This window comes from Bos indicus x Bos taurus, chromosome 11 (assembly GCF_003369695.1).
Source record: "Bos indicus x Bos taurus breed Angus x Brahman F1 hybrid chromosome 11, Bos_hybrid_MaternalHap_v2.0, whole genome shotgun sequence".
Taxonomy (NCBI): Eukaryota; Metazoa; Chordata; class Mammalia; order Artiodactyla; family Bovidae; genus Bos; species Bos indicus x Bos taurus.
Window position 1 is genome coordinate 98,122,901 of NC_040086.1, and position 27,438 is coordinate 98,150,338.

The window sequence follows — 27,438 nt, forward strand, 5'->3', positions numbered from 1 at the left end:
TATCTCAGAAGATTTGTCTTTAATGAAAAGGATTCGTTTTCCAAGTTGTTTCCCAAGCCGAGGCAATTGCCCGGCTGGAGCGCATCGTTCTGGACGCTTCTCCGACTCCAGCAGCAGCCGGAGGAAGCTCAGCCCATCGGTCGGTCTGGAGGAGCTGGCGGGAGGGGTCGGTTTATTGGAGATTTAGGGGTCGATTTAGGTTTGTTTTGGAGGTATTGGCAGGGGAGGTTAGGTTATAATCAATTCAAAACGAGTTAGCAAGCGCAGTCCGCCGGCATCTCCTTTCGCCCCCGACTTCCTGCGGCTCCGGCCGAGGACGAGCTCTCCGGACCACAATTGGGCCCCGCCGTGGCATGCCAGCTTCGTTCCCGGCCGAAATTTGAAAAAGGGGGGAAACGACGCTATCGGCTGGAGGACCCCGCCAGCCAGGACTGGTCACCCGCAGAGGAGGAGGAGGACGACGACGACGACGAAGAGAGGAGGATGGCGGCGCTGGTGACAGGGACCGGCGTCCCTCCTTTGCGCTCCCGGCCGGGGCCGCGATGCTCGCGCTGGGGCCAGCCAGCCGCCACCCGAAGGGTCTTGCCTGCGCAGAGCTCGGTTCCCTGCGGCTCCCGCCCCTGTCGCTTCCAGAGCTCAGCCACAGATGTCCAGCCACAATTCTCGGTTGGCCGCAGACTCGTACAAGAATTGCGTTTGGACAATCAGTGGCGAAGCTCCTGAGTTCAGGGCCCCGGTCTCCTGTGGGGTTCCGCTTCGCTCCTGTAAAGCACCGGACCAGATCTCCGGAGCTGCGCGGACCTCGCAGACGCTCGGCGGTCGCGGCCCATCCCGCGGTAAGGTGGACGAGCAAGCACGCGGATCCCGACCCTGCGTGGGGATACCCGTCGCCCCCGGCGTGCGTCTCCTTCGATCGCGGCCCGGGGTCCCTAGAGTAGCCCGCGCTGGGTCTCTGCGCCGCCCCAGGTCGGGGGAGCCTCCTGTGTCAGGCCTGGGGAACCCCGACTCCCCTCTCCCCGCCCCCAGCCTGGGCTCCCCAGGTTCGCTAGGAATCCGGAAAACGGGGGCCCGAGGCGGGGTCGCGTTTCCGAACCCGGGGTCCGGGCTGCTGCACCGGTGGGTCTCCCGCCCCCGCCCAGCCCCGCGCACGCACCGGCTCGGGCGCTCTCCCTCCCTGTGGCTGAGTCGCGGCCGGGGCGCCGGCGGTGGCAGCGGCGGCAGTGGCTGGGACGGCGGGGAGCGCTGGAATGCGCCGCCGGGTCACCTGCAGCGCCCGGGGAGCCGGGCTGGGAGCCGGCGGGCTGGCGAGGCGCAGGGCTGAGCCCGAGCGGGCGCCTCTGGCGGCTCGGGGCCGGGGCGGGCTTTTAGTGGGCCGCTCCAACAATACGGGCCTGGCGCGGAGAAAGGGGCTCGGCTGCAATTGGTACTGGATTTGAATAACGCCACGGGGCCATCAATGGTCATTGTGTCGGCGGGTAATGAATCTCCGCTGTCTCTCGGGCTGGCCAGGCAGCTGCAACCTGCGCTCAGGCAGCTCTTAAAGACATAGCGTGCCCCTCCCCGGGGGCCGCCCCCCTCCCCGCACCGGCAGGACCCCTCGCCCTCCCACCCCCATCCTGCATCCTGGACTCCCAGTGCCCCGCCTGCTCCCTCGACTGAACCCTTTGCCCATCGCCCCCTCCCTCCTCCTGGGCCGGGCACCCGCATTTCGGCCCTGCACTCCCATGGACCTAACTTAGGCCCCTGACCTTGACTGAGATCCCCAAGAGTGCCCAGGGGACCCCAGAATCTTTGAAGGCTCAATCCTGCGCCACACCCCCACCACACACACACAAACACATCTGCATTAAACCTGAGGCCTCAGGACCCCTCCTGCCTTAAGCTCCTGCCCCAGGGGCTTGGAGCTGGAGGGTGAGGGGAAACAGTATAGAGGTCAGAGGGTCACCCCCTTAAAAGGCTGTGCTGTCGGATAAGGGAGGGGAGATGCAGTCCCAAGCCCCCCGGCTGAAGATACCATCTCCAGAGACCACACCCCCACTAGGGGTCTGGAGACTGCCCTCTCCCCAGCCAAGGACAAGGGCTTACTCCCAGGACACCTCCTGGCGGGCTCCTGGATATCTCAGCTCTGCCAGGGACGTGGGGGTGGGGTGGGGGAGCAGAAGGGCGTGAGAGGGGCGTGGAATCTATTCATTCTTGTCTGGTCATTGTCTTTTCCACTGGACAGCCACTCTGGTCCAGGAGGGCAGGGGCTCCGTCTAGGTCTGATATGCGCCCACCCCAGCCCAGACCAGCCAGGTCTGATGCAGAGAAGGCTCTCAGTCTACAGGGGGACATAGACCCAGTTCCTGACCCGCAGAGCTCACGCCTGGCCATTCTTCCCTTTCTGCTCTCCATGTACTCCAGGGTTCCCCAGGCACCAAAGCAGCCTCGCCCCCGCTGCTGAAGTCCTCCCCTCTGCCCACACTCCGTGGGCCACCACTCAACTGCAAGTCTCCGTCCGTCTGTGTTCTTCACTGGATCAGGAAGTAGGTCTTCCTGTCTTTTTGCGTTGAGAGCCTAGTACAGTGCCCTGTCCCCAGACAATCACTGAATAGCCATCGCTGACTTCAACACGAACCCCATGAACTTCGTGGAATTTCTTACGGAAGTTGAGAAAAAAGGCTTCTGATGAGTAATACTCGAAGTTGAGGTTTTATAGAGAGGGAGCCCTGCTCACCATGTCCTCACTCACTCCCTGGGAATGCTCCATCTGATAATAACAACTGTGACAATTGCCTTAAGTACCGAGCACTAAGCGCCTTAAAGGTAGGAGCCTGTTAACTCCTCACAGCGACCCTGGGAAGTAGGCACTGTTGTCAGCCCCATATTACAGATGAAGAAACTGAGGTTGGTGGCTAGCTAAGTCCCTAGTCCCCAGTGGCAGGTGACAGAGCCAGAGCTGGAAGCCAACTCCCACCCTAGATTCCCATCCTCGATGTGTAATATGGATACCCAGAAGATACGGAGAGGACTTGCGTAAGTGCACACTCAGAAGTGAAACCCAGGAGGCACCCTGTGTCTGTTTATAAATTATAATCCAGGCCCAGCCCCAGACCAGCCTGGCAGAAACACAACCTTGACAGAGCGCGAGGAGTCTCTACACGGGTGTCTGTCAACGCCACTTAAAGCTGTCAGTCCCGGACAGAGGAGGGTCAGCTCCCGTCACGCTCAGGGAAACGAAGGCACCTTGAAGGGTCCTCCCGCCAGTCACTGAAGAGAGATTTATAGCCTGCCTACTGTGTGCTAGGCGGGGACTCAGCCGTGGGCAGACGTCCCCGGAGGAGATGCCCAGCAGAGGAGAGCACCAGGAAAGGAGAGCCGTCCGGAGGAGAGGAGGGGCTGGCGAGGTGAAGGCGGGTGGGCGCTGAGGAGGAGGGAAGGGCACCTCCAAAGCCAACGGGCAAAAAAAGAACTTGGGGAGTTCTGGGAGGGAAAGAGCTCTGGCATGGCTGGAGCACGAAGGGAAAGTGGTGTTAGAGCCAGGATTGACCCCACAGGGCCCCGAAGGATGCTGGGAGGATCTGTGATTTTACCCTAAACGCAGTGGGGATCCTGGAAGGTCTGAGAAGTTCAGATTTACATATTTAAAGGTTTGCTGGTGCTGGAGTGTAGCAAGTAAGGGGGAGGGGGTGCGGAATATAGAGGCAAGCTGGCCTACAACGGAGACCAGTTAGGCTACTGATGGTTTGCAGGTGAGAGCCGGTGAGGGGGCTGGGCTTAGGTGATGGCAAAGCAGAGCACCTGCGCCCCCCACCCCCAGTTCCTAACAGCAGTCTGGGTGACCTCAGGTTACTTGGCAATGAGTCACATTTAGGGAGCACCTGTACCATGTGTATGCCGGTACCTGGGAGGAGGGGGAAGGGGAAGATGAACAGAGTTTGACATTACCTGTCCAGAAGTATCTCCATCCAGTGGACAGACAGACAAGCACACAGAAAGGAACCAGCCCCAGTGAAAGGATGAGGGCCACAGGAAAACCCTTTAACTGAAGTTTTAGCAAAATCCTTTGCGACCGTACAGGACTAACATTCTCCCAGTAGGAAGGAGGTGAGCCCGTGTTTGGGAGAGGCAGCATCACCTTGTGCCTCCAGGCAAGTGAGTTCCTACAGCCTGAACCTTAGTTGCTGCCTCTGTGAAATGGGGCCATCATGCCTGTTCTGCTTCCCTAGAGATGGTTAGATGGTCATGGTGTTGAGAAAGTCCGTATACACCTTACATTTGCTTGCAGTCAGGTTTTATTGTTATCTTCCAACACACACACACACGTGCACATTCACATTCAGGCTCAAGTGTGCACGCAAATCTTCCGTCTGTGCTCTCTCTCTTCTCCCTTATTAAGAAAGACCAACTCTCAGGAAGAAGGTGGCAGAGTCACCCACACTGCCAGCTAGGCATGCCCTTCCTACCAGGACTGGCATCTGACCAAAGACTAGACCCAGACACTGTGCCTGGCACAAAGGATATGCTCAAGTAATCGAATTGTTGAATGAATGGATGCATGCTTTATAGGAGTCGTACTTCAGTGAATGGGTGGATGGACGGACAGATAGATGGATGAGAAAACAGACATTGGGACAGTTAATGGAAGATAAAGTGAATAAGGAATTCACTGTGGGTGCATAATATAGCCACTCAGCTGAGGTTCTAAGTGTGGGGCTGGAGGCACTGCCACGGGGGGCTCATTCAAGGGGGCTTCCTTCACGCTGCAGCTGTGATTCTGTGCTTCAGAGGCAGGCTCAGGACCAGAGCTTGGCGACAGGTGCATAGGAAGCAGCTGTGGCCACAGGTCAGTCAGGCTGCATCCCTGTTCCAGATATGTCCACCCCCGGAGTCCTGTCCCCGAATGCTCCTGTCAGTCCAGGTTTCACTGTGGCCTGGGAGAGAGGAAAGAGCCCAGCGATGACTCAGTGAGTCCCCCCAGCCCAGGCCCTTGCCGGCTCGGGGCTCCTACTGCCCCATCCGTGCAGAGTTCTCTAAGAGCAGCCAGTGTTCTTACATGGCGACAGGCTGAGTGGCCTGCACTGGAAATGAATGGACAACCTGACACATCCCCAGTCTCAGAAGATGACACAGCCGGGCCACTGGCCCCACTCAGAGGGCACCCTCAGGGCCCCTCCACCCTGTGCAATAGATTGCAGTTGATGAAAGACATGCTTCTCCAGGAAACGAGCAGAGGCAGGAGAGAGAAACCTTCCACACTGAAGTAGCGACCTCCCCAACCTGCTTCGTCCCCTCACGCTGTGTTGTTGTCTTTATTACACGTTGTCGTTGTCCTCAGTCACGCAGTCCATGCGACCCCATGGACTGCAGCCCGCCAGGCTCCTCTGCCCATGGGATTTCCCAGGCAAGAATACTCGAGTGGGTTGCCAGTTCCTTCTCCAAGGGACCTTCCCAGATCAGGGATCGAACCCACGTCTCCTGCATTGGCAGGTGGATTCTTTACCACTGAGCCACCAGGGAAGCCCTTTATTACATGTAGCCTTCCCTGAAAGCCTGCTATTTACCCACTGTCGAGTTTGTCTCTCCCCTAGAAAGTAAAGCCTATGTGGACAGGGATCATGTCCTGTTCATTGCTCTGTCTCCAACTCCTAGAAGAATGCCTGACTCTTAGAAGGTGCTTATATTAATTGCCAGGGTAAAGAGATAAATATTAATAGAGGGGCGGGGCGGATGTATAGGTTATTGTAATCTAGTTCAAAACAACCATATATTAAGTTCCAGGTGCTGGGCTAAACACTTCTTAATAATATTTATTTTTATTTATTTATTTGGGTGCACCAGGTCTTAGTCGCCACCTGCGGGATCTAGTTCCCTGACCAAGGATAGAACCTAGGCGCCCTGCAGTGGGAGTGCACTCTTAGCCACTGGCCCACCAGGGAAGTCCCCTGGGCCAAGCACTTCTCAAGGCTCCCGGCTTTGTGAGGAACACTGTTAGTGTTCCCGTTGTACACACCAGGAACCCAAGGACCGGACAAAGGAAGTGGCTGTGCCCAGGTGCAGAGCCCAGCTTTAGAACCAAATCTGCCTGTCAGCATAGGCCATGTTCTTAGCCAGGCCACCATCTGACACCCCTGTTTCCCCAGCACCCGGTGATGTTGGAGCCACTGGAAGTTAAAAGTTGGGACTCAGACGTATTGTCTGATTCCATTTAAGGAAATATTCAGAATAGGCAGATCCATAGAGACAGAAAGCAAAAAGTGGTCACCTAGGGATGGAGAGAAGAGAAGTTGGGGGAAATAGGGAGTGAAAAGTAATGGGTACGGGGTTTCTTTCTTGGGGTGATGTAAAGGTTTGAAAGTTGATTGTGGTGATGGTCACACAACTCTGAATACACTAAAAGCCATTAAACTGTACATTTCGTGTTTTAAAACTATTTATTTATTTGGCTGTATCAGGTTTTAGTTGTGGCATGCGGCATCTTTCATCAGAGCACGCCCAGCCTTCTTTAGTTGGGGTGTGTGGGCTTCTCTCTAGTTGGGGTGCAGGCTCAGTTGCCCCATGACATGCGGGATCTTAGTTCCCCGACCAGGTATTGAACCTACATCCCCTGCATTGGAAGATGGATTCTTAATCCCTGGACCACCAGGGAAGTCCCCAAGTTGTACATTTTTAAATGGGCAAATTGTATGGTATGTGGGTTACATCACAATAAAGCTGGTGTTAAGAAAACGGTTGGGGCTCAGGAATCTTCACTTTCTGCCACTTCCCTGGGAAACACATCACATTCTCTCTGAGCCTCAGGTTCCTAAGCCGTTAAAAGGTGGAGGGGAATGAATGTCTCATGGGGTTAATGTGAGCATTAAATGAGATAATACACGTTATTATTCTCATTGTATCAAGGGGTAGAATTAGGCCAGAGAAGGGAAGTGACCTGGCCCAGGACGCAGAGCCGGTGGGTTACAGGTGAGGGCTCAGGCCTGGGCCACCGGGCTCCACCGCTTCTCCAGCGTTCTGTGGACTGGGTCCCCGTTTGTGTCCCCGTCCACCTAGTCACCGCAACTCGCTTCCGCCTTCCCCTTTCTCTGGGCGCTGAGGCTCTGTCTCCCCACTGCCCACACCCAGGAGCAGACCGAGGTAGCGAGGTCCCCCCAGAGCACAGCCCCCAGCCTACTCCCCTCCTGGGGCCATGATGCTGTCTTGCCTTTGCTTGTAATAAAGAAAATATCTCAGCTACCCTTCCACGGTTGCTTGGCAACCCCAAAGGGGGTGGGGGGGAGCAAAGGGGAGGAGGGAAGGGGGAGGACTCTGGAGCCAATCTGGAGACAAAGAGTAGGATTTGGGTGACATGGAGCCTGTTCTTAGTGCTAACCTGGCCTGGCCGGGGTGGCGGGTGGGGGCGGGGGGCTTCCTCCCACCCCAGTGTCTCACACCAATAAATATGGATTAGGGAAATGGGCAGAGTTTTTCCCACGGGCCTGAAAGGCCGCATCTGACCTTTCTACCCCCTTTATGTACCAACGTGACAGTCAGAGGGAGCAAAGAGCGGGACCCCCCTGAGAAGCCTCCCCCGTGGCCTTCTGACTTGGGGAAACTTTTCACCTTTCTCCCTCCCCTGGGGCCCCAGACCAGGTCACAGCCCCCCCGCCTGGGGCCCTGGGCCCAGGGATGAGGAAGAGGCTACTCTTCAGGTGGGAGTCAGGAGCTCCCAAGCCTTGAGGGCCCAGGGCCAGGCGTTCGGCCCTGCGTCAGCCTGTGAAGGTGCTCCCCGTCTCCAGTGCCCATCCCATGCTCCATCGCTCTGGCTCTGTGCGCCCTCCCCGCCCCACCCACCTCTGCCCAGGCCTCCTGTGTGAGGAGCCCTGCTCCCTGCCAGGCCCTCATACAGCCCTGTCCCTCTTCTCTTCTTTCCTGACCTCACGTCACACCCCTCTTCCCCACCGCCTCAGCTCCATTTGTTTCCCCTCTTTTACTCTTCTCTGGGGTGGGCCCCCCTGCCCCAGTCCCCCCCAAATTCTGCAGTACCCCCCAAACCAGGAAGCCCTTGAGGAGGCTGGCATTCCCGAGGGGAAGATGGCAGGAGGGGGTTGCAAACAGAGGAGGGTGGGGGCAGTGATCTCTCTCCCTGGTGCCCTGGTGCCCTGGCTCCCTGGCCACTGGCCGGGGGTGGAGAAAGGCCGCTCTGAATGGAGTCAGTGTGAAGACAGGAAAAACAAACACCTCAGCCTGAGCCCGTGCTGGCCCGCTGGGGCGGGGGCATGGAAGGGTGCGGGGGGCAGATGGGGCAGGGCCTGGGGCTCCTCTCAGCCTTGCTCCATCCACCCTCTCTGGGTTCCCAAGGGCCCATGGCTTCCTGGACCCCCGGCCCACAGTGTCCAGAGAAGGAGTGGGTTCAGGGACCGCAGACAAGCCCCCTAGGAGACACCTTTGCCCCAATCCTGCCCAGCCCCATGGCCCAGCCCCTCAGCCAGTGCCCTCCCTGCCCGGCAGATGCCAGGAAAATCTGTGCCCAGGAAGGGCGGGCTGGCACCTGAAGGCCTGCCTGACCGGCCCTCCTCAGCAGCAGGAACTGGGTAGGGAAATCACCTTGTGCCAGAGACGGCGGCTCCAGCAGTGCCGCCCGCCTCCAGGGCCGAGGGGACCCCAAGACAGACGCTCTGCCCCACAGGTGAGTGTTCCTCCCGCCCCCAAGCAGGCAGGGAGGGAGTGGGAGGCTGTCCTCGTTGGGGCTCCCAGGAGCCCCACGCATCCCCAGAAATCGCGCCAGTTTCTGTCGGGCTGTCTCGCCCTCTGTCTGCTGTGCGCGTGGCACTGGTGGTTTGGTGAGAGGAGCCACAGGGTGATTAGAGGAGCTGGAGCTGGTTTGCAGATGAAGGGAGGCAGAAGGGGCTGGACTCTGGCAAGCAGGACTCTTGGATTCCAAGCCAACTTTTTGATTAGACCTGTGGAATCACAGAGGCTCCTGGGATGGTCTCCTCTGAACACTCTGGATCCTAAATGACCTTTGGGATGAGCTCAGAGAGGGGTAGCAACTCATCCTGGTGGTGGAGTTGGAACTCAAGCCCACCAGGCCCCCTGAGGACGCCAGGGGCCGTACCGTTTGTGCTGCGGATGCCGGCCATGCACAGGTCCCTGGCCGTCCCCCTCCACATACGGTTTGGTCCCTCTGGATTTTTCAGGGACAGCAGTGGGAGGGCAGACTGCAGACAGCACCTCCCAGGGCACCCTTAGCTTTTTGTCCTCTCTCCAGGCACCGTGCCCAGGGCCCAAGAGCCCCTGCCCAGGCATCAGAGAAGTCAGTCTCTTCTGATGGCCCCTCGGAAGCCATGATTGGCCTCGGCTTTTCAGAGCCCAGAATACAGAGCCTCCGTAGAGCTCAGGGTGTAACCATAGTGCCTCATGCTGTAATCAAAGCCTAACCACTCCCTGGAAAGCGAGGCCAAGAGCTGCCTGCCTGCCACAGGGTCCCCAAAGTGCCCACCTTGAGGTGTCCTGCCCTGTGTAGCAGACAGCCCTCACTGAGTCAGGTGCCATTCCAAGGCCTTGCGTGTACTTTGCTGAATGGTCTCCTAGAAGGTGGATGCAATTTTGCAGACTGGAAAACCAAGGCGCAGAAAGTGGAAGTCACCTGTCTGTGCACACACTGCTAGGAGCTGGGATTCGAACTCACAGGCTGGCTCCAGCATCCTAAGCCTTTAAATGTCCCCCTATCCTGCCTCTAATTACTAGGAGGTCTCCACTAGAGGTCATTGTGTCCAATCCCCTGCATCTGGGTGTTTGGCCAAGCCAACCTATGCTCACAGACAAGAATCAATCTAGTTTTTAAAGGCACCTGCTCCAAGGGTGGAATTCCCCCTGGGGGTAATCAGACATTTATTTATTCATAGCCTTCTGGCTGGGAGGAGAGGCCCTCCCACCCAGGACTCAGCAGGGTCCAGCTGCCTCTTGTTGTCCTTCTCTCCTTCCCTCCACAGTAGAATCTATAATCAGAGGGGAACCAGCCTTGCCTTGTATCTCGGCTCCGTAACCTCCAAGCTGTGTGGCCTGGGACAAACAACTCAGCTTCTCTGAGCCTCAGTTATCAACTGCAAACTAGGGTTAACGGTACTCCCGCTTTGTGAGGTTGGTGAGGATTAAATGATCAAAGGGGATGAAAAACTCTTTCAGGAATCCTGACTATAGTTCATTACTAGAGAAGTTTCTCTGACCCTGTCGAACACCAGAAACCCCAAGGAAGAGGCTCTCCATTCTCTCTGAGTGTGCAACCTGCTCTGAGGGTTGTTTCTGCAACTGCCACTGGCTGTTGATAATTCTCCTTTTCCTCTGGGAGAGTAAGAGGCAGAGGATGCTGCTGCGTGGTCTCCATCATTTAAAAAAGAAAAAGAAGTGGTGGCTTAAGGTAGCAAGGGGTCAGTCAGTGATCTCAGTGCCTGACTTCTGTGAAGTGCCCAGAATGAAGTGAGAAATCCTTTTCATGATCATCATCAAAGAGACCTCCCCTGTCTGCAGGATTAGAGCCTCTTACTTTGAGCCTTATAGTTTAGCCACCTGGTTACAGAAAGAGAAACTGAGGCCCAGAGAGGAGAGGTACTCTCAGGAAAGCTCTCAGGCTCCCTCATTCCCAGTTGGATCCTGCATCCCTTTTCCTTCACTCCTGAGTCCTGCTCTGGCTTTCTATGCCCAGGGTCAGGCCCTGGTACCCAGTCCTGCCCAGGCAGAGCCTTGGAGAGGAGTGAACAGAGGTTGGAGGAGTAGGCGCAGAGGCCCGGCGCGTTCTCAGACCAGGCTCTTTGTCTGCCGCTTTGTGATGGTAAGCGCTGCTCCTAAATCAGGTCTGTGACACTGTTATTGTTGCCCAGGGCGCAGAGAGTCTAAACTTTTCCCCTGAGGTCAAGAATGTGGCCGGTCCCCAAGCCGCCCGGAGCAGGGGCCTGGGTGGCTGGGGGTGGGGCTGGGGCCTCACCCTGAGCTGGGGCGAGATGTTGGGGGGAGGGGGTCACCGGGAACAAAACGCTTTGAAATGCCTCCTCTCCATCACTGCCAACATTGTCCGCTGCCCGCGGGGGGCCTGGCACCGCCTTGCCGGGGCTCCGGCCCCCAGCCCTGGCCAGGCCCGGCCCGGCATCTGAAAATGGACAGAAGGTTATTGTCCCTCCTCGCGGCCCTTTGTCTGTCCCAGTTCCAGATGTCTAGGCTGGGACCAGGGAGCTGACCCATGGTGGGCAGGGGGGAGGGGACAAAGGGGAAGAGCACGGGTCACTGCATCCTGAGGGGTCGTTCCCAGACCCTGGGATCCCACCCAGCCACGGCCCAGTCACCTTCTGGGCTGTCTCGGCCCTGGGATTGTCCCTGTTCCCTGGTCTCTCCTGCCCTTCCCGACAGGCCAGGTTCCGGCCTCAGGATGAGTTCAGAGCCGGGCACCTGGGGATTCCCACTGATCTACCCCCGTATCTATGCAATGGGGACAACGGTGCACCCTCTCAAAGCCTGCTGTTCCCCGGGTGGGTATGAGTATCACTGGACCAGGGTGCACGCATTCACAAGAAACGACAGAGCCCTCAAACATGGCAGCTCCGTGCTGGGCATGGGGGTGCACTATGGTGGGTGGACCATTCAGATCCTTCCAGATTGTGTTTATTTATTTTTTTTAATATTTATTTTTATTTATTTATTTGACTGTGTTGGGTTTTAGTTGCAGTATGTGAGAATCCCATAGTGGGCTGCTGTCTGTGGGGTCGCACAGAGTCGGACACGACTGAAGCGACTTAGCAGCAGCAGCAGCAGCAGCAGCATGTGGGATCTAGTTCCCTGACCAGGGATCGAACCTGGGTCCCCTGCATTGGGAGCATGGAGTCTTAGCCACTGGACCATCAGGGAAGTTCCGTATCTTATTTTTTTTAGTATTTATTTATTGACTTTTAAAAAATTAATCTACTTTTGGCTGTGCTGGGTCTTCGTTGCTGTGCAGACTTTTGACTAGTTGCAGAAAGCAGGGGCTACTGTCTAGCTGTGGTGCGCGGACTTCCCATCGCAGTGGCTTTTCTTATCGTGGCGCTCGGGCTCCAGGGTGCACAGGCTCAGCAGTTGTGGTGCACGGGCTTTGTTGCTTGCTCCAAGGCATGTGGGGTCTTCCCGGATCAGAGATTGAACCCATGTCTCCTGTATTGGCAGGGCAGATCCTTTACCACTGAGCCACCAGGAAAGCCCTTATTTACTTGTTTATTTGGCTGCTCTGGGTCTTAGCTGCGGCATGTGGGATCTAGTCCTCTGCCCAGGGATCAAACCTGTGCCCCCTGCATTGAGACAGTGGAACCTTAGCCACTGAACCGCCAGGCAAGTCCCCGGGTTGTGGTTTATAGTCATAATAGGAAGGAGTAACATTTCCCACCCACTCTGTGTCTGTAAACCACTTTACCTGCTTTATCTCATCCTTTTCACAAAAAATCAACAGTAGATACTGTTCTTATTTTCCAGCTTTGGATACGGAGATTCTGAGAGGTAAACTCCCTTGCCCAAACCCAGGCTGCCGGGAAGCAGGAAAGCTGGGATCTCAGCCCAGGCTGACCGCTGCCACCGAGAGGAATGATCCGCTAATAATACTTGGAAGGTGCTGAGCACAGAGCCTGGCATGGCTCCCGACTCAGCCCACGGAGCCGGTGGTGGTGTGATTCCACCCGTCAGCCTCCCATTTCACAGATGGCACTACTGAGGTTTAGACCAGAGAAAGAAAGCCTGGGTGAGACGCTCAGGGAAGCTTAAACAGCAACCCACCAGGGCCAGCCAGAGAGGCAGTCAGCCTGGTTGGAGTTTCAAAGCCCGGTTCTGTGTGGGCTTGAGCTAGTAACTTGGCTTCGCCGTGCCCTGGTGTTCTCATCTATAAAATGAAGGTATTCCCTACTTTACAGGGTTGTTGTGAAAATTCAGTTTGATGATGCATTTCGAGCACTTAGCACAATGCCTGGCACACACAGCACACAGTTAATGAGAGCTATTCCCCTTATTATTCTGAATGGGGTAACGTTTATCCTTTTGAACCCTCCTCTCACCTGGGGTCACCTGAGGACAAGGCCCTGTTGATGGGAGGGGCTGCGGGATGGGTTCCCAGTTGTTGAGTGGGGGTGGGGACAGTAATGCTTGGCCTGCTTAGGGGTCTCTAGAAGTGTGGCAGCAGGCTACTGCTGCAGGTTGCAGGTCGGAAGATGGCCAGAGGGATCAGGCTGGGAGGGGCAGGGGCTGCCTGGGCCCAGAGGAGTTAACAGCTCCCAGGCCCTGGCCCAGCGGGGCTGCCACGCTGCAGTCCAGCCACAGCAACGCAGCAGGCAACGATCTTAGCAGAGGAGCCAGGCGGCTTCATGATGGGCAAAACAGCTGGCTGCCCGGGGAAAACAGCTGGCTGGGCCCCAGCCTCCTGAAGACCGGAGCAGAGCCTCAGAGGACAGCTCCACATCTGGGCTCCTGGGAGACGAGGGCCTGGCCAAGAGCAAGAGGGTGGTCCTTTGGGGTGGGGTGGGCGTTGGGTGGGACCCTTGGAGATGAAGGGCAGATTCCCGGAGCGAAGGCTGGAGCTATTCTAGGTCTAAGCAGAGTGGTGACTCCAGCTGGGATTTGAGGGGGGTCTCAGTCTCCCCTCAAATAGGAAGGATGAGGGGCAGCAGAGCAGATGGGGGCAAGACTGCGCTCGGCCTTGGGTCATCTTGGAACCCAGCTTGGAACCGGAGGTGGGAGGGAGCCCGGTGGGGGCTCCTGGACCCCCACCTGCCGAGCGGCATCCCAGGACAGGACGAGGAGCTATGTGTGGGCCCCTCCTCCGGCTTGGAACCTGGGCTCCCTTGGCCACAAAGCAGGACAGGGGCCCAGAGAGCCCCCAACCCAGGAGACGTGAAGCTAGCAGCTGGTAAGAGCTCCGTCCGTGCACCCCCTCTGCCGTGGGCTTCCCCTCCCCATCTACTTGGCTGCCAGGCTGTGAAGACCCCCAGCCCTGGGGCTCTGTCAAGGTCTTGGGGTACCTCTAGACTGTCCCCACCCATTGGAAGGGAAACGGCACCTGAGACCTCATGGTAGGTTGGGCAAGGAAGGCAGAGGGTTAATGGGGGTGTGGCCAGGGTCCACCAGACCACAGCCACCTGCCAGGGTTCCTGACCCCCAAGTCCCATAGGCCAGAGACCCCTAATTTCTCTCTGACCTAAGGGTCTCCTCTTGCCCACCCTCTTAACCTCCAGGAAGAGGGGGTTGGCCCTCACCTTGGGTGTGCCAACCTCAGAGCCCCCTCTCTGATGAAGGCCACTCTGCAGAGCCTTTGCCAGTGGGCAGACCTTGGAGCTGAGGCTCCCAGAGGGAAGAAGAGGGTGCTGGGGAGGGGGATAATCCTTCCAGGGTCTCTATTTCTGGAAGCCAGAGCGGAGCCTGAGGCACTGGCGCCACCGCCTGGCTTTGGCCAGAACTACCATGACTGAGGGATGGGGGTGAAGGTGCTGGTGGGGGGAGGAATCTAGAGCCCAGCTAGATGTTGATCCAGGGTGGTCTGGATCCTATTCAGCCAGATGGACCCAAACATTTTTTTCTAGGCATTACTCCAAGAGTGAGACCTTAGGCCCCATAGAATAGCAGCTTCAGTCTTGAGTCGGTACCAAAATCACCTGAAAGGCTTGTTGGTTTGTTTAACTTGAACTCCCAGAGGTTCTGATTCAGCGGGTATGGAGAGGTGTGGCTGCTGCTCAGTTGCTCAGTTGTGTCCAACTCTGAGACCCCTTGGACTGTAGTAGCCTGCCAGGCTCCTCTGTCCATGGGATTTTCCCTGCAAGAATACTGGATTGGGTTGCCATTTCCTCCTCCAGGGGTTCTTCCCGACCCAGGGATGGAACTGGCATCTCCCGAGTCTCCTGCATTCTTTACTGCTGAGCTACCAGGGAAGCCCAGGTATGGGGCGTGCATGCATGTTCAGTCACTTCAGTCGTGTCTGACTCTCTGTGACCCCATGGACCATGGCCCGCCAGGCTCCTCTGTCCATGGGATTCTCCAGGCAAGAATACTGGAGTGGGTTGCCATTTCCTTCTCCAGTGATAAAGTATGAAGTAAGTGAAGTGAAGTCGCTCAGTCATGTCCAACTCTTTGCGACCCCATGGACTGTAGCCTACCAGGCTCCTCTGCCCATGGGATTTTCCAGGCAAGAGTACTGGAGTGGGTTGCCATTTCCTTCTCCACAGGTATGGGGAGGGAACTAGAAATTTGCATTTCTAAGTTTCCAGGCGAGGCTGATGCTGGCTGGTCCAAGGACCATGCTTGGAGAATCACTGCTTTAGAGTTTCTGAGTTTGATGTCATATTACCTTTGCAGAGTATGTCCTATTTTTATAAGGCAAAAAAAAAAAAAAAAAAAAAAAAAATATATATATATATATATATATATATATATATATATGAGTGTCAGTAGGCAGTAGGGGTACAGGCGCTTGATCAGCCCACCCTAGTCAGTAACATCATATTTCTATCGAGAGCCTACCCAATGCTGGGCTAGCCCTGCTGTAGGGCTGGGATAAGTAGTGAGGAAGGCAGACGGGTCCTTGCCTCAGCACTCACAGCCAGGCAGGTCTGGCGTGTGATCTTTCCACCTGCAGGTCTGATAAAAGGCAGCTCACAACAAGGTCCAGAGCAGAACCTGGTTTCACATTCTACTGCCCCTGCGTAGATCTTCCTCATTCAGTCCCAGCCCACATCACACCCTGTGAGTCACCTGACTCCTCCCTCCATTTCTCACATCTAATCACTTATACATCTCAGCCCTGCCCATCATCAGCTCTCCTGGTAACATGCTTTCCCGGGCTTCCATCTTTGCCCCCAGAGTCCACCCTCTGAGCTGCAGCCAAAGCGATCTTTTTAAGACAAACCATGTTACTCCTCTGCTTACACTCTCCAGTGTCTTCCTATTGCACTTAAAAAAAAAAAATCCAAAATCCCACCATAGCTTTAAGACCCTAAGTGGTCCTCACCTCTTACCACACTCCCCTTGCTCACCTTGCACCGACTGCCCTGGCCTCCTGGCTTGTTCCCACCACAGGGCCTTGGCCCCATGTCCATATGCAACAACTTCTCCCAGATCTCCTCGTGGCTGGCTCCCCTTATGCTCCAGAACGTCTTCACTGACCTGTCTATTCAGTGTTGCCTCCACCCTCGGATACTGTCTGTTCTCGTTAACTTGTTTTACTTCGTTCGTAGCATTTACTGTTCTCTGAAGTTATTTATTCATTTGTCAGTTTGCTTGTTTCCTGTCTGTCTTCCCTCATCGGAATGTGAGCACCCTAGGAACAGAGACCGAACCTCTGTATCCCCAGTACCTAGAATTCTACCTGCATATGACTTGTGCTCGGTAAATATTTGCTGAGCAAACGGGACTAATAAGATGTAATGCAGCGGTAGGTCCCCAACATGACATCCGGAAAGGCTTTCCAGAGGGCTTGGAAGAGTTGACCAGAAAGAGAAAGACCAGTTCAAGCAGAGGAATTAAAAAAGAGACAGAGAGAATATGGGAAGGTCTTAAAGCACGGAGTGTTCTGGAACCTGTACATAGTCCAGTTTGGCTGGGGCAGGAGATAGGGGAGAGGAAGTCAGGGAAGATGGAGAAGCATCAGGCAGTCCACGAAGGGTCTCCTTGTTCCTGGAGGAATCTGAGCTCTATGCTGAGGGCATTGGCCGCCCCCAGTGGGTGGAACATCATGCCGTTTAGAAAGGACCACTGAGGGAATTCCCTGGTGGTCCAGTGGTTAGGACTTGGCTCTTTCACTGCAGAGCGAGGGGCCCAGGTTCCATCCTTGGTTGGGGAACAAAGATCCCTCATGTGAAGCCACTCAGTCGTGTCTGACTCTTTTTGACCCCATGGACTGTGCCCACTAGGCTCCTCTGTCTATGGGATTATACTGGACAATTATACTGGAGTGGGTTGCCATTCCCTTCTCCAGGGGATCTTCCCGACCCAGGGATTGAACCTGGCTCTCCTGCATTGCAGGCAGATTCTTTACTGTCTAAGCCACCAGGGAAGCCTCTCATGCTGTGCGGTGTGGCCAAATTTAAAAAAAAGAAAAAGAAAGGACCACTCAGTGCAGAACGGTTTCCAGGGAGAAGGCCTAGGGTAGGGGTGTGAGTACTGGGAGGTGCAGTGGCCTGGGGGAGTGGTGCTGATGCTCTGAGCCACAGGAGTGACCGCGTGCAGGAGACACTGAGGTGGTCTGGCCATGATGAGTGTGGAGTGGGCGGAGAGAGAGGCACTTATCATCATGTCCCCAAGCTGGAGGGAGGCCACTGGAGTGGGAGCTGGTTTGGAGGAAAGACTGGAGTTCTATTTTAGACAGATGGGTCCTGGTAGGAAGTGGAGAAGGCAATGGCAACCGACTCCAGTACTCTTGCCTGGAGAATCCCATGGACTTGGGAGCCTGGTAGGCTGCAGTCCGTGGGGTCGCTAAGAGTTGGATACGACTGAGTGACTTCACTTTCACTTTTCACTTTCATGCATTGGAGAAGGAAATGGCAACCCACTCCAGTGTTCTTGCCTGGAGAATCCCAGGGATTGGGGAGCCTGGTGGGCTGCCGTCTATGGGGTCACACAGAGTCGGACATGACTGAAGCGACTTAGCAGCAGCAGCAGCAGCAGCAGGAAGGGGAGATACATGTCAGTTTTGCAGAAAGAAGGAGTGGTGTATGAGGTCAGGCATCAGAGGGAGCCTTCTTGGATGAGGAGGAATTCCACTGGGGGAGGGGCCAGGAGGATGCAGGTCTTGGCAGCAGCAGTTTGGCTGGAGAAGACTTGGTGTGTGTCAAGCAGGGAATGAAGGTGGAGAAGTGAGACCAGAAGCAAAGCATGGGTCACACCCCCTTTTCCAGAGGTTTGGAGGAAAGGAGAGAGATAGGGCTGCCACTGGGGGCCAGCAGGCAGCTGACTGTATTCATATTTTAAGTTGGGGGAGCTTTAAGTCCTTTGGAACGTTGAAGGAAGGATCCAGAAGAGAGGAGTGTTGGTAATCTAGGAAGGGCAAAGGGATGGCTTTTTTTTGGAGTCCAAGGATGGTTCTGAGACAGGGGTGCTCTTCCGTGATAACAGGTGGTGAGAGAAGAGACTGGTTTGGCGGCAGGGGGTGGAAGGTTTGGAAACTGGAAATGAGAGTTCACAGGTGATGGTTTCTCTCTCTTTTATTTAAAAAGAATTATTATTATTATTTTTTTTTTGGATCATTGTTGCCGCATGGGCTTTTTCTCTCGTTGCAGTGAGCAGGGGCTCCTCTCTAGTTGCGGTGTACGGGCTTCTCATTGCAGTGGCTTCTCTAGTTGCGGAGCACGGGCTCTAGGGCGTGCGGGCTTTGGTAGTTGCAGCTTGTGGGCTCCGCAGTTGTTGCTCCCAGGCTCTGGAGCACAGACTCCACAGTTGTGGCGCAAGGGCTTAGTTGGTCTGTGGCACGTGGGATCTTCCCAGATCAGGGATCGAACCTATGTCTCCTGCATAGGCAGGAGGATTCTTTACCACTGAGCCACCAGGGAGGCCCCCCTTACTCTCTGAAAGATATTTATTTGGCTGCCTGGGGCCTTAGCTGCGACAGACACGCAGGCTCTTTGTTGTGGCTAGTTTTCTTTGTAGACCTAGTTTTGCCTGGAGGCACGTGGGATCCTAGACTCCCACTAGGAATCAAGCCCAGGTCCCCTGCATTGGAAGGCAGACTGGTAACTCTGGACCACCAGGAAGTCCAAGGTGATGGCTTCTCTTTTCTCCAAGAAGGGCAGGGAGATTTTCACTGGGGTAGGGAGAGGAGAGTGAGGGCGTCAGAAGATCAAGCTGGTGAAATACCACTGGGGCGGCAGGGGGAGGGTGGGCAGGAGCCCAGGGAAACTGAATTGTTGGGCTCAGTGCAAGGCCAGTGGGGAGTGGAGATCGGGAGTGTGCCCCCAAAGGAAGATGGCTATAGGGTTTTTCCAGGGAGGAGTGATGGGGGGTACCTGGGGCAAGGGAGTTAGTGACTGGCTGCACCACTGTGGAAACTGGGAAGAGAGGTGAAGTTTGGAGGGGTCAGTGCACCGGGAGAAGAAGGACGACTTGAGGTGAGGGAAGAATCAGGAAGCCCCTGTGACTAGTAGCATAGGCAGAAGCTCTGGGATAACCCTGGGGTGGGTGAAGCAGGGGACGCTGCTTTGCTTTAGAAGAGAGTATCTTAGGGACTTCCCCTGGCAGTCCAGTGGTTGGCTCCTTGCTTCCAATGCAGGGGGTGGTATGGTTTCCGTCCCTGGCTGAGGAACTAAGATTCCACACGCTTTGCATCGCGGTTTGGCAGTGGGCTTCCCTTGTGGCTCAGCTGGTAAAGAATCCACTGGTAATGCGGGAGACCTGGGTTCGACCCCTGGGTTGGGAAGCTCCCCTGGAGAAGGGAAAGCCTGCTGCTGCTGCTGCTAAGTCGCTTCAGTCGTGTCTGACTCTGTGCGACCCCATAGACGGCAGCCCACCAGGCTCCCCCATCTCTGGGATTCTCCAGGCAAGAACACTGGAGTGGGTTGCCATTTCCTTCTCCAATGCATGAAAGTGAAAAGTGAAAGTGAAGTCACTCAGTTCTATCCAACTCTTAGCAACCCCACGGACTGCAGCCTACCAAGCTCCTTCATCAGTATTCTGGCCTGCAGAATTCCATGGACTGTATAGTCCATGGGGTCGCAGAGTCGGACACGACTGAGCAACTTCCACTTCACTTCACTTCTAAGCCACCTCGAAGTCACTCAAGTTGCGGGTGGGGATAGAAAGAAGAAACCATGCAAGGGGAGGGACTCATTTACCCATGATGTTTTGGGGAAGGGACCACAGGCCTTCCATCGTGGGGCCACCTGGGTGAGGGGCTGAATGGAAGGAGAGCCTGTCTTCCAGCCCCAGGAATTCTTCTCCCCTGCCAGGCTCCACGCATAGAATTAAAGTGCATTCACGCACTCAAGGAATCCTTGCTAGATGGGCGCTATTACAGCCCAATTCTACGCAGGAGGCCCTGAGGCTCAGGAGAAAAGTGACCTACCTGCCTGAGGTCGGTGGCAAAGGAGCTAGACCCCACCACTGGTGCCTCCAGGGCCCTCCTTTTCCCTAAGAGAGGCTGGAGACTCAGCAGGGGCCTCAGGACCCCGACTCTGACCAGACACCGGAGTCACCCTGCTTTGGAGGGGGGGTCTGGGACACCGTGAGGGGGCCGTGTGGTGCCCCTTGTTCTACACTCAGTCTAAGAGCAGGCTTTGCTCTCCTAAAGGCCCGGAGCGGTGCTGGTGCTGGCGACGGAGGCGAGGACGATGACGAGCGGGAGACGCCAGGCTCGGACCGCGGCAGGATGGCACGCCCAGGTCAGGGGGACCACCCCACCTCCCCTCACCCCTTCGCGGGTCTGGCTCTGCGAAGTTCTGTCTGGACCCGCTAGAGGGCGCCCGGGGGCGGGGCGGCCGAGGGGCCGGGAGCCCGGGAACCCGGGAAAGGGCCGTGGCGGTGTCGCCGGGTCCGCACGCAGCTCAGGTCCGAGGGTCGGACGGATGGCCACGCAGTACCGATTCAGGGGCGTTGAAGGAATCCGTGAAGCCGGATTCCGGGGATTGCACGCCTCAGAGGGGAGTCGTAGTCGAGTATTCTGAGACGCCACGGAGGGCTCGGAAGCCGTCGCCCCACGACTCTCCAGCTGGGAAGAGGCTGCTCCCGGATCGCGTCTGGGGCGGGTGTCCGGGCCCTGGTCCTGCGATGCCCCGGGCCGAGAAGAGGACATCTGAGAATCTATGGATAGGGATGGGGAGGGGAGAGGGAGCCCATTCTTGGGAGGGGGTAGTACATCCCCCCACCCCACTCCTAGCCCGCCTCGGCCCCGCCCTGGGCCCAGGCCCCGCCCCGGGCCCCGCCCCGGGCCCAGCGGCACCGCCCACTCCCCTCGGCGCGGCCGGGAGCCCCGGGGGCCGCCGCCGCCGCCGCCCGAGCGCCCGCCATGCGCGCTGCCCCCGCCGCCCCGCTGCTCCAGCTGCTGCTCCTGCTGGGGCCGCGGCCCGAGGCTGCGGGAGTCGCGGAGCCGCCGCTGCCCACTGTGGTCCTTGCCATCTTGGCCCGCAATGCCGAGCACTCACTGCCTCACTACCTGGGTGCGCTGGAGCGGCTGGACTACCCCAGGGCCAGGCTGGCCCTCTGGTGAGATAGACCCTGGCGTTGGCACCCACTGGGCATCTACCCCCCCAACCCCACCACCGACAGCCTGGGCTCCAGCTGGCCCCATCTGCTCCCTGCCCAGACACCACCCAGACAGGCCCCTCCCCTCGCAGACAGGCCCTCCAGCAACCCGAGCCCCCTGGCGGGTCCCCTTGTCCCCTTGGCCCTGCAGACTGACCTTGGAGGCCTTGGGTTGGCACAGGGACCCCCATCCCTCATTCTGGCCTCTGCTCCTCCTTCAGGACCTCCTCTAGGTGTAAGTTGGGCCCAGCCCCTCTTGCTCCAGCCCACCAGAGCTGAAACTTAAGCCTTGGGACCTGGGGTTGGCCTGACAGAGTGGAGCCAACAGGAGCAGCTGGCGTCCCCTGGGGCCCTATGTAGCAGAGTTCAGCAGGCCTGGGAGTTCCTGGGGAGCCCGTAGGGGTGCTCTCAGCCCTGGGCTCCATGCTGCTCTTTGGGGGGATAGTGTCACACCCGCTTCCCCTTCCCCAGGCTGGTTCCAGCCTCTCTCAGAAGAGGGGCTGAGTCCTGCTGGCCAAGGGCAAAGCCCCTTCCTGCCATCTCTCCCCCTAGGTGTCCCCACAGGGCCCTGGAATTAGAGGCCACAGTCTGTGGAAGCCAGAACAGGGAGGAGTCCCAAGCTGAGGCTGGGGATAAACTGAGAGAAGTGACCAAACTACCCTCCCCAACTCACCAGAATTGGGCTGGGGGTGGAGTTGTGGCCTGGGGAGGCCGCCCACAATTGCCAGTCCAGGAGTTTAGTCAGTTCCCACCCCCAAAAGACTTGACACGTAGTTAGTCTTCAGTTCTGGAGACTTGGCTTAAAGGGGCAGCATCACCGAAAACCTGGGCTCTTGGCTAAGGCCCCCTCGCCCAGCTCTGTCATGAGAGCTCCTTCGGAGAGGCTGTGCTAGGTGACCTTAGAGCTCAGGCCCATCAGGTCTTCTCAGGGATGCTCAGAGTGTGGTTTGGTCCTTATTACAACTTCCTGGTGGAGGGAAGCAGCAGCTCCTCTGTCCAGTCCTGACTCAGAGAGGGGAGAGGACTAACCTGACGTCACACAGCAGGGAAGGAAGAAAACCAGGGAATATGGCAGGTGTGTTCCTCAAAGTTGAGGTTCTTCTCATCTTTCAAAATGTATTTGAGTGGCTGCAGACAGCCTCCTGGGGAGCATGTGCAGCCTGTTGCCTATCCAGGTTGCCTTAAGGAACCCTGGAGACAGCCCTTTCCAGTGGACATTCATGACTGGCAAGCTGTCCCCAAATCTAGGCTTCAGACTGGTAAGTGTGGCAAAAAGCCCCAGGACACAGTGGCCAGGGTCCACACTGGCCAAGTCGTAATGCCTGTCCATACCAAGCTTCTGAACAAGGAACATGTGACTGAGGCCCTCCGTAGGGCCAAGTTCAAGTTTCCTGGCCGCCAGTCGATCCACATCTCCAAGAAGTGGGGATTTACTAAGTTTAAGGCTGGTGAACTTGGAAACATGGTGGCAGAAAAACAGCTCATCCCGATGGCTCTGGGGTCAAAGACATCCTTCCTTCTGGACAAATGGCAGGTCTTGCACTCATGAGAGCCTTGGCACTGTCCCCTCCTTACTCATGCCCACCAATAAATCCTAGTTGTCTGTACAAAAAAAAAAATGCATTTGAGTTCTGTCACCTCAGCCCCTGAGCTTGCCAGGATGGCTTTTAGTTACAGAGGGCGAACGTGAGCCCAGAGAGGGTCTGGACCTGCCTGGGGTCACACAGTGGAACACAGACCTATGATTGGGACCTGGCTGCCCACCTTCCTCTGTAGCACACCTACCTCCTCCACTTCCAGGAGAGGCCAGTCCTGCAGGGGTTGGTGCTCCGGGGTCAAGGCTGCCTCAGGGTTTGGTCCTTTGGTGGCTGTGCTATCCCTCCCCCACGCTTCTTCCTCTGTGTCCCCAGGTGTGCCACGGACCACAATGTGGACAACACTACAGCGATGCTGCGGGAGTGGCTGGCTGCTGTGGGCGATGACTATGCAGCTGTGGTCTGGAGGCCCGAGGGGGAGCCCAGGTGTGGCCTGAGGGCAAAGGTTCTGGGGAAGATGGGCAACAGGTGCAGCCCAGAGAGGGAAAGGGACAGTTCCGAGTCACAGCCTCCAGGCCAGGGCTCTGACTACATGCGCCTACCCCATGGAACATCTCATCTCTTTACCACCTCAGGTCCTACCCAGATGAAGAGGGCCCTAAGCACTGGACCAAAGAAAGGCATCAGTTCCTGATGGAGCTGAAACAGGAAGCCCTGACCTTTGCCAGGGACTGGGGGGCAGACTATATCCTGGTAAGAAAGCCTGGCCTACAATCGGGCTCCCCACAGGTGGTGGCACCTGTCTTTGACAGAAATCTGGGTGGAATTTAACCATCTGTAGCCTGGACCCTTCAGCTAGCAACCTGGATCAAAATCCAGATCAAGTATTGAACTGGGATCCCTTTGCTTGAGCTCAGACTCTGTACTAAGCCTGGATCCCTGAGACAGACAGAGCTCAAGGTGTACACTGAGACTCAATCCCAGAGTATAGAGTATAACTCAGTCTCAGAGTGTAGAGCCCAGAGTATTATGTGAGCCTAGTTCCCTGGACCAAAGATCAGGGTTGTTGTTGTTGAGTCTGCTAAGGCTAAGTCATGTCTGACTCTTTGCGACCCCATGGACTGCAGCACGCCAGGCTTCCCCTGTTCAGAGGAGATCTGAGTAGGTCTTTGAATTTCCTTCCTAAGCCTTCAGATAAAGTTCTTAGATCAGCAACTCAGGCATAAAATCTCTGGACCCAGTCCCTGAGCCAGTGCTCCAGACTAGATCCTTGGTCCAGAAACAGATCTTCTGGTTTATAGGTTAGATCTCTCTGAGGGAACCCCATTGGATTGTGGGAGTTATCCTGGGTCCCTGGATATCTGGAGGGATCCCACTCGGTGAATCCTTGGGATGCTGCTGCCCAGACAAGAATGAGGCCTGTGACATCCGCCTCCCCACAGTTTGCAGACACAGACAACATTCTGACCAACAACCAGACGCTGCGGCTTCTGATCGAGCCGGGGCTGCCCGTGGTGGCCCCGATGCTGGACTCTCAGACCTACTACTCCAATTTCTGGTGTGGAATCACCCCCCAGGTATGGCCGGGGACCCAGGCCTCGGGAGGCTTGAGGTCTGGGAGGAGGGACGTGGAGGGTAGCAAGCCCCAGCTGGGGAGCGGTGTGCTGGGGATGGAGAGGTGCCCTCTCACCGCCCGGGGCCACGCCTTCCCCAGGGCTACTACCGCCGCACTGCCGACTACTTTCCCACCAAGAACCGCCAGCGCCGGGGCTGCTTCCGCGTCCCCATGGTCCACTCCACCTTCCTGGTATCCCTGCGGGCTGAGGGGACGGCCCAGCTGGCCTTCTACCCACCTCACCCCAACTATACCTGGCCCTTCGACGACATCATCGTCTTTGCCTACGCCTGTCAGGCTGCTGGTAAGGTCAGCTTTTGTTGAGCCTTTTTTCGAGGTCTCTGGGCCTTTGCACATGCTGTTCCCTCTGCTCTGCACGCCCTTCCCCACTCCACAGTTTATCTTGCTAATTCCTAATTGTCCTTCGGGTTGTAGGCTTTCTCGGGCCCACTGCCCCAGTAGGTTAGATGTCCTTCTGGCTGTGCCCACCATGGCACTTGCGTGTATTCCTTCATTAGGCAAATATTCATGGGACACCTACCAGTGCCAGGAGAAGGCAATGGCACCCCACTCCAGTACTCTTGCCTGGAAAATCCCATGGACAGAGGAGCCTAGAAGGCTGCAGTCCATGGAATCGCGGAGGGTCAGACACGACTGAATGACTTCACTTTCACTTTTCACTTACATGCATTGGAGAAGGAAATGGCAACCCACTCCAGTGTTCTTGCCTGGAGAATCCCAGGGACGGGGGAGCCTGGTGGGCTGCCATCTGTTGGTTCGCACAGAGTCGGACACGACTGAAGCGACTTAGCAACAGCAGCAACCAGTGCCAAGGGCTTCCCAGGTGGCACTAGTGGTAAAGAACCCGCCTGCCAATGCAGGAGATGTAAGAGACACAGATTCGATCCCTGAGTCGGGAAGATCCCCTGGAGGAGGGCATGGCCACCCATTCCAATATTCTTGCCTGGAGAATCCCAAGGACAGAAGAGCCTGGTGGGCTAAAGTCCATAGGGGTGTAAAGAGTCGGACACGACTGACCAACTTAACACGCATGCACCAGGTGCCAGGCACCAGGGAGACAGTGGTGATAAAATCAGGTGGTCCTGGACTTCCTGGATCCTCCAGTCCAGTCAACCAAAGGATCACACAAATCAGTGTCAATCACAATGACAGGAAGAAGAGCTTCTTGATCATAGGCATTCTGGGAGCTTAGACTGGAGTTGACTTGGTCTCCAAGGAAGGCTTCCTGGAGGATGTAATCACTGGGACTGAGATCTGAAGTATGGGCGGGTGTTAACAAGGCAAACAGAGCAAGATGGAGCATTTCAAGCAACGGGACCAGCAGATGCAAAGGCCCTGTGGTGGCCCGGGACATAAAAAGGCAGGCAGCTAGAGCACAAAGAGGGGGCATAGTGCAGGCTGAGGCAGGAAAGGTGGGCAGGGGCCAGCTTGTGGGGACTTGATGGGCAAGCATCTGGCCATCAGCCTGTGAGTGTCAGGCAGCCATCAGAGAATCATCCAGTTGGACTTGAACACTGAAAAAAGAATCCTTCTGCTGTGGGTGTTATTTTTAAGATGAAAGTTACAAGGAAGTGTTTGGGTTTGGGGAATTCCCTGGTGGTCCAGCGGTTAGGACTCTATGCTTTCACTGTCGAGGGCACAGGTTCAGGCTCTGGTCAGGGAATTAAGATCCCGCAAGCCACGCAGCATGGCCAAAAAAAAAGAAAAGAAATGTTTGGATGTTTGGGTTTGGATCGGATAAACCACAGTCCTGGGAAGAACTGAAGTTGAGAGCAAGACGGAGATGCTGCTGTTGGCATAAGAACCTGGAGAAGGCAGCAGAGAATGTGGCTCACGGTGTGCGCTCATGGGTGGCGAGAACATGAAGGCTGCCCAGTGGGTGGGGAACTTTGCTCAGGGTCAAGGTGAATCAGAAGTGACGATTCAGTCAGGAAATGCTGCACCTGGGCAAGCAGTGTGTGAGGACTGGCCAGGGAGAAGCGTGTCGTCATCATCATTTTGTGCACCAAGAGGTGACGTCTACAGTGCAAACGTGCAGGAATAAAAAAGATCTTACCAAGTGCAAAACGTGAGTGAAGGTGAAACAAATACAGGGACGAAAAATGAGAAGCAGCACGGATATTTTCTTTTTTTCCTTTTTCTTGCCACACTGGATGGCTCTTGTGAGATCTCACTTCCTCAACCAGGGACTGAACCCAGGCCACGACAGTGAAAGCACAGAACCCTCACCACTAGGCCGCCAGGGAACTCCCTGTTTCCTTATTTTTTCATTCCTGCCTCTACTTGGGGCTCAGCTGGTAAAGAATCTGCCTGCAGTGTGGGAGACCTGGGTTCGAGCCCTGGGTTGGGAAGATCCCCTGGAGAAGGGAAAGGCTGCTCACTCCAGAATTCCATGGACTCTTGGAGTGGCAAAGAGTTGGACACGACTGAGCAACTTTGTTCACCTCTACTTGAGTGTCAGCCGCTGTGTACTGGTCAGTGGTTCAAAGGAATTTAGTGAATGATTTTGTAAAGTTTTTTATTTATATGCAGATATGCAATTTTTTTTTTTTTTAGCATCATATGTTTATTTATTTTTTGGCTGCATTGGGTCTTAGTTTTGGCTTGCGGGATCTTTTGTTGCAGCGTATGGGCTTAGTTGCCTCACGGCATTTGGGATCTAGTTCCCCAACCAGGGATCAAACCTGCATCCCCTGCACCGGAGGGTGGATTCCCAACCACTGGACAACCGAGGAAGTCCTGCGAACGGGGATTTTGTCTCCATCATTCGTGCTTCCAGCCCCTACACTCTGCCGGGCTGTGTACTCAGTGCTGGGCCTGGAGTTGACTTTTCAACAGACACCGCGTTATGAGCAAGCTCCGGGATGGACAGGGAGGCCTGGCGTGCTGCAGTCCACGGGGTTGCAAAGAGCTGGACACGACTGAGCGACTGAACTGAACAGACTGACTGACCGACTGACCTGCCCCGGAGGATTCACAGTCTGTAGAACACAAAGGCTAAATAAATGATTATAATAAAGATTACAAACACTGAAGGAATTAAAAAAAAGACCACTCTGGTTGCCAGGTGCAGGACAGCGTGGCAGG

The 27,438-nt window shown here is 56.1% G+C and overlaps 2 protein-coding genes, 2 non-coding genes and 1 pseudogene across 8 annotated transcripts in view; 3 read left to right on the forward strand and 2 right to left on the reverse strand.

The window, feature by feature from the left end:
* On the reverse strand, positions 1-16,043 carry LOC113900882 (translation initiation factor IF-2-like). The gene is made up of 4 exons (XM_027554498.1): positions 15,962-16,043; positions 11,022-11,101; positions 1,154-1,361; positions 1-762 (listed from the first exon to the last, which is right to left on the reverse strand). Exons 1-4 carry the CDS (start codon positions 16,041-16,043, stop codon positions 245-247), a joined length of 888 nt encoding a protein of 295 aa, XP_027410299.1. The 3' UTR covers positions 1-244.
* Positions 8,325-27,438, forward strand: part of CERCAM (cerebral endothelial cell adhesion molecule) — a 24,706-nt gene continuing 5,592 nt past the window's right edge. The window contains exons 1-6 of one of the 5 annotated variants that reach the window (XM_027556431.1): positions 8,325-8,644; positions 20,231-20,321; positions 23,091-23,201; positions 23,351-23,468; positions 24,158-24,292; positions 24,430-24,634. In XM_027556431.1, coding sequence (XP_027412232.1) covers positions 23,128-23,201; positions 23,351-23,468; positions 24,158-24,292; positions 24,430-24,634 — 532 coding nt within the window. In that variant the 5' untranslated portion in view covers positions 8,325-8,644; positions 20,231-20,321; positions 23,091-23,127. Of the gene's footprint in view, positions 8,645-10,771; positions 10,787-13,253; positions 13,871-20,230; positions 20,322-20,916; positions 22,440-23,090; positions 23,202-23,350; positions 23,469-24,157; positions 24,293-24,429; positions 24,635-27,438 lie in introns of those variants that run through there. The other 4 variants (XM_027556430.1, XM_027556428.1, XM_027556427.1 and 1 more) reach the window with 4 other exon arrangements.
* LOC113901990 lies at positions 10,127-10,336 on the forward strand. Its single transcript, XR_003513640.1, has one exon. It is a non-coding gene; the product is annotated as a small nucleolar RNA U3 (small nucleolar RNA).
* TRNAW-CCA lies at positions 11,781-11,853 on the reverse strand. The gene has a single exon. It is a non-coding gene; the product is annotated as a tRNA-Trp (tRNA).
* LOC113901959 lies at positions 22,289-22,383 on the forward strand (annotated as a pseudogene).

What these genes read in the sequence shown, in the direction of transcription:
- LOC113900882 (XM_027554498.1), bottom strand. Translation starts at nt 16,043, where the DNA reads ATGGGGCCAAGGCCCTGTGGTGGGAACAAGCCAGGAGGCCAGGGCAGT. An exon ending in CAAGGGGAGTGTGGTAAGAG is followed by an intron (nt 11,102 to 15,961) that starts GTGAGGACCACT and finishes GTCCATTTTCAG; the next exon opens with ATGCCGGGCCGGGCCTGGCC. An exon ending in CCCCGCGGGCAGCGGACAAT is followed by an intron (nt 1,362 to 11,021) that starts GTTGGCAGTGAT and finishes GCCCACTAAAAG; the next exon opens with CCCGCCCCGGCCCCGAGCCG.